This window comes from the organism of the source record quoted next, assembly GCF_019968955.1.
Source record: "MAG: Porospora cf. gigantea A chromosome Unknown PgA_NODE_1743_length_4965_cov_355.07, whole genome shotgun sequence".
NCBI lineage: Eukaryota > Apicomplexa > Conoidasida > Eugregarinorida > Porosporidae > Porospora > Porospora cf. gigantea A.
The window spans coordinates 1-4,965 of NW_027151451.1; the positions used below are offsets into that span (position 1 = coordinate 1).

The 4,965-nt window shown below is 56.5% G+C and overlaps 1 protein-coding gene across 2 annotated transcripts; it reads left to right on the forward strand.

The window, feature by feature from the left end:
• Window positions 1-251: 251 nt before the first annotated feature.
• KVP18_000040 (uncharacterized protein) lies at window positions 252-4,934 on the forward strand (the record flags this gene model as incomplete). Of its 2 annotated transcripts, XM_067954434.1 has the most annotated exons (3): window positions 252-2,106; window positions 2,133-4,599; window positions 4,628-4,934. In XM_067954434.1, 3 exons carry the CDS (start codon window positions 252-254, stop codon window positions 4,932-4,934), a joined length of 4,629 nt encoding a protein of 1,542 aa, XP_067812070.1. The 2 variants fall into 2 exon arrangements, with proteins under 2 accessions (XP_067812070.1, XP_067812069.1); XM_067954433.1 differs by lacking the exon at window positions 4,628-4,934 and having other exon boundaries at window positions 2,133-4,603.
• Window positions 4,935-4,965: the final 31 nt, after the last annotated feature.

Sequence of the window (4,965 nt, forward strand, 5' to 3'; positions counted from 1 at the left end):
GCGGCGATGCCCATGAAGCCGAAGAAAGCCGAGTTAGGATCACACACGAGCATTGCTGACCTTGGAATGTATTTGACTTATTTCCGTCGGTGTAGTGGTTCGTGTGTGGGGTCAATGTAACGAATCACACGGACTGGCCGTTGAACAGCACGGACCATGGGAGCTCGAAGGGAAAATTTGACAGGGAGGCAGCCGCGTAGAGTGAGATCCCACGTTTAGTGCAGAGTTCGTCAGTATTCGTAATATTCCAGATGCCATCCGTCATCCACCGACAGTCGGCCAACTTCAGCCTAATGGCGGAGTCAAAGATGGAGGACGAGTTTTTGATAGTGGACATCGTCGTTGACCCTGTGGCCGAGTGGATGCTACATTGGGGTCTGACAACGACCAATAGTGAGTGGACGGTACCCTGTAGCGTCGAGACGGCCAGCCAGCTGTTCGAAGCCCCCACAACTCTCGTTCCGGGGGCTGCCCAAACGCCCTTCACCAGCGATTCCCGCATCCGTCTGAAGACTCGGGCCACTGATCTCATGGAGATGCGCGTCGGAGGGCGACACATCACGGGCCTCGCGTTCGTGCTGCACAAGCAGAACGAGTGGGTCAAGGACGGCGCCTCTAACTTCTTTCTGCCCCTTCGAGACCTGTGTCGCGAGGGGTTGCCGGACCCTAAGGCCCTGGCAGCAGAGGCGCTGTGCGGGCTGCTGCCAGGTCAGAGTGGCGGCTCGTCCTGGTTCATCGGCGGTGAGAAGTGGTATTTGGCTGTTGCCACTGCTACTACTGAGGAGACCATAGAGCTGGCCTATGTTTGTGTCTCTGGAGCGGCTTTGACTTTGCATTGGGGGTTGGCGTCGCGTCCTGGGAGCACTTGGCTTGAATTGTCAGACTCTATACCTTCAGAGTCGTCGCCGGACACGTTGCCCATGACGCCTCTCGCTCGTCAAACCCCCTTCGTGCCGCTCAAACCTGGCGTTGTTGGACTGAAAATCTCTTTGGCGGCGGACTCGGTCATGTCTCTGTCGAAGGAAGCAGACCTCTTCACTATGTTCGTCGTGAAATCAGGTTGCCATTGGTTCAAGTGCGGACCCACAGACTTCAACGTCATGCTGCCTCTGCGACCTGAGTGGCTGGAGAAGAAGCAAGCATTGCTTGATCGCTATCTTATGGACCTCGCAGTGCAGGAGAAGCTGGAACGCCGGCAGACGCGACTATGGGAACGTGCATTGCATACCTTCAGAGAAGGCAGGAAGAACCAAATCCGCCAAGCTGAGGAGTCCAAGTCGACCTTTCAGAGGCAGTCGTCTCTGCTGTTTCTCCGCCGCATGGGCAGCCAATCCAATCTCGTACCCTCAGCCGGCCGCACCCGACAAACAGTTATGCACAGATGCATCCTCCTCAGCGACGGCAAAGGTGAGGTCGACTTCGAGCTAAGCACCGAGGCCGACCTAGACCACGTGGGAGACAGCTGCACCCTCGACGTCAACGTGCGGGTGTGCACGCCTGAGCCCTTCGTGTTGCACTGGGGAGTTCACCTAGTCGACGAGATCGGCAAGAAGCGGCGGGAGTGGGCTGTTCCCGACTCGCGCATGTGGCCTGCGGGCACGAAGGTTGTGGGAGATAAGGCGGTCGAGACGTGCCTCAGTCGGCGAGAGGTGGACGCTGGAACAGCTCGCAAGACGTCAGCCTCTTCGCTGAAGTCTTCCGACGGGGTGTCTGATGAAGAGCCCTTCACGTTCTTCGTATATGAAACTAGGATTCAGATCCCAGCGGTCATCTCTGTTGAGGACGATTTTCACTACATTAAGCCAGACTTGAGCCCTGACTCATTGTACCCTTGGGCTCTGACGGCCGTGTTGAAGTCCGAGGATGAGCAGCTGTGGGTCAAGGACTCCGAGGGGCATGACCTAGAGATACCGCTTGTACCGTCCCTCGCCACGCTCACGTGGAGAGACCACCACCCTGAACTTGTAGACAAGATCGTGGAAGCTGAAGTAGACTGGAGTCACATGACGCTGATGCATCGACAGAACCTGATCAACTCTCTAGTCTCCGACTGGCTGACCACGAGGCAACACAGTGAGACCTATACCATGCTCCGTTTGCCAAGCAGTGAGTCTGAGATTGATGTAACACAGACGCCCTACTGGATCGTCGCGGCTCTATGCAAAGCGTTGACATGTTCCCGCAGGGATCTTTGGAATTCGATGAAGATGACGCGTTTTGGTCCTGGCTCGTTGTGTGGATGCGATTCAGCCAGCTTCGACTCCTGACATGGCAGCGGAACTACAACACAAAACCTCGCGAACTCGCAGCCTCCGCTGAGGCCGTCACCTTCAAAATAGCTCGAGCCTGGGCCGCGTTCCCGCGTACAAGCATCCGTTCGCTGGTAAGACTCATGCTGTGTATGATGTCCCGCGGTGGAAACAAGGGTCAGGCAATCCGAGATGAGATTCTGAACATTATGCACAGGCACAAGATCCCGGAGCATGGCGCTGCGAATTTTTTCGAGCAGTGGCACCAGAAATTGCACAACAACACCACTCCTGATGACATTGGCATCTGCGAAGGTTTGCTGGCTTTCCTACGTAGCGGTGGCAACATGGATGCGTACAGAGGTGTCCTCGCTCGGCACAAGATCACCCCCCAACGGCTTGCCAGCTACGAACGGCCTGTACGGAACGAGCCTTTCGTACCTCATTGCGACACAGCTAGACTCATCCATGATTTCGAGCACTATTTGGACATCTTGAAGGACGTTCACGAGTCGCTAGACCTCCAAAAATCCATGGAACGGGCGCGCCCCTTCTTACGAACTTCCGAAGGCGTCGTGCAAAAGGCGCTAAGGTCTCTCTCCTCTCACAGAGACCGCCCCACGCAAGTATTCTTCGCCATAACGGATGCCCGTCGAGCGCTATCCTACCTGCTGAACGACTTAGTTGCGGACACGTGCGCGATTCGAGAGCTACTATTCCTGGACTTCGCGTTCGAGCAGCAACAATCGTTTCTCATCCAGGCTTTGGGCAACAACAACCTCCCCCAGTCTCACGGCGCTCTCCATACAGAGGTAGCCATGCTTCTGGGCCTGCTAGAGTCTATGGTTTTCCACCGAAAAGACGATTCGGAGCTGCGGCGCATTGAGAAGGACTGGAGGCACTGGGCTGAGATGTGCATTCGCTGGGGCGACCACTGCCAGATGTTTTCTTCGGAGCGCGAAGCAGCGTTGCTGCTCATGGCGCTTGTGGACCGGTTGTCCCGCTGGGTGTCGAACCATGTTTTTCAGACAACGAAGCTGCTTCAGGACAAAGCGGAGTTCCTCGCGGTCCATGTGTTGCCAGAGGGAGCCGGGCATCCACAGGTGGCTATTTTTGTGGAGGAGATACTGCGGTCCTCTATCTCTTTCGCCTTGTCCCTCATGCTGAAGCGAGTCGAGCCTGTGGCGCGAAAGGCGGCTGAGCTGTCCTCATGGCAACTCATATCGGTCGGCAGACGCGAGCCTGTAGATGCCAGGCTGGTTGACGTCGAGAGTCTTTACGACATGCAGCATGTAGTCTACCCCGAGCCAACCGTCCTCTTGTCCGGCAGCGTCTCAGGCGAAGAAGACATCCCGCAAGGGGTCGTAGGGGTCATTGTGAAACACTCCTCCGAGGCGCCGGACATTCTCAGCCACGTCGCTGTGCGGGCTCGTAACTCTGGAGTCTTTCTGGTTGTGTGCTATGAGCCGGCCTTCTTAGATGAGATTTCTCAGGTCGTTGACACATGTCAACGATTCAGCGTTGACACCGGTAAAGGTGATCTGAAGTGGTCGCCTGTGAGTGAGGAGTGCCTTCAGGTTACCACACCGGAGGCTGACCGCGTAGCCGAGTCCAAACGCACGGCTTGGCGGATGTGGGGAGATGTGGACGCTAGCCTTCCCTGGCTGATCGAGCCGAAGGACTTCACGTCTGCACTCGTCGGAGGCAAGTCTCTCAATTTGCAAACGCTGAAGGCGAGTCTGGAGGAGCTAGGCGTTAAAACCCCTGCAGCATTCGCCTTACCTTACGGCGTCTTCAACAAAATTCTGAACCACCGAAATAACAGCGAAGTCCAAAGTCGCATCCTTGCCTCGTTCGAGCGTCTTCAGCAAGCCTCTGACTTCAAGTCTATGGAGTGTTGTCTGACGCAGATAGCAGACTGCCTGGACCATGCTCTGCCTCCTCCTGGACTGAGTAGTGCTCTCCGAACCAGCGTCGCGCCCGTCATCGAGGGCAACGGCTTGTTTTACGACGAAAAGGGTCTTTGGTCGTCCATCGTGGGAGTCTATCAGTCCCAGTTTTCCCTTCGGCCGTGGCTCAGCCTGACCAAAGCGGGCAAGGACTACAGTGGACTTATGATGGCAGTGCTGGTGCAGGATCTGGTACCGGCAACCTTTGCATTTGTGTTGCATTCGCAGAACCCAGCGTCGATAGAGACCGAAATGTACGGCGAGCTGGTCTCGGGGTTGGGAGAGACACTCGTCTCCAACGAGCCTGGCCAGGCCCTCAGTTGGACGTGCAAGCCAGACGACTCACCGAAGGTCAGGTCGTTCTTCAGCAAGTCTGTCTCTCTGCAGCCTGGAACGCTAGCGTGAGTGCGCCTCCCTGTTCTGACGCAGTCTGATTGCCCGGTCTGACTCTAATTCTGAGGACCTTGACGGGTTCGCCGGTGCAGGACTCTTCGAGAGTCTCACCGTGGGCGAGCCAAGGCGCCGGCGGACATGCTATTCAGCGCAAGGCTCGCCGTGCCACTTACTCGTGACTGACCTGGGGTTCCGCCAGCACCTGCTGAGCGAAATTAGCCGGCTGGCGTTCAAGGTGCAGGAGCTCATGGGCACCCCTGTAGACGTTGAGGGATGCGTCGTGCTTGACGTCAACGAGAAGAAGTTCGTGGTTCATGTAGTCCAAGCAAGACCACAAGTTTAACTGAAAATTCGGAGGTGTCGACAGGCGGGCG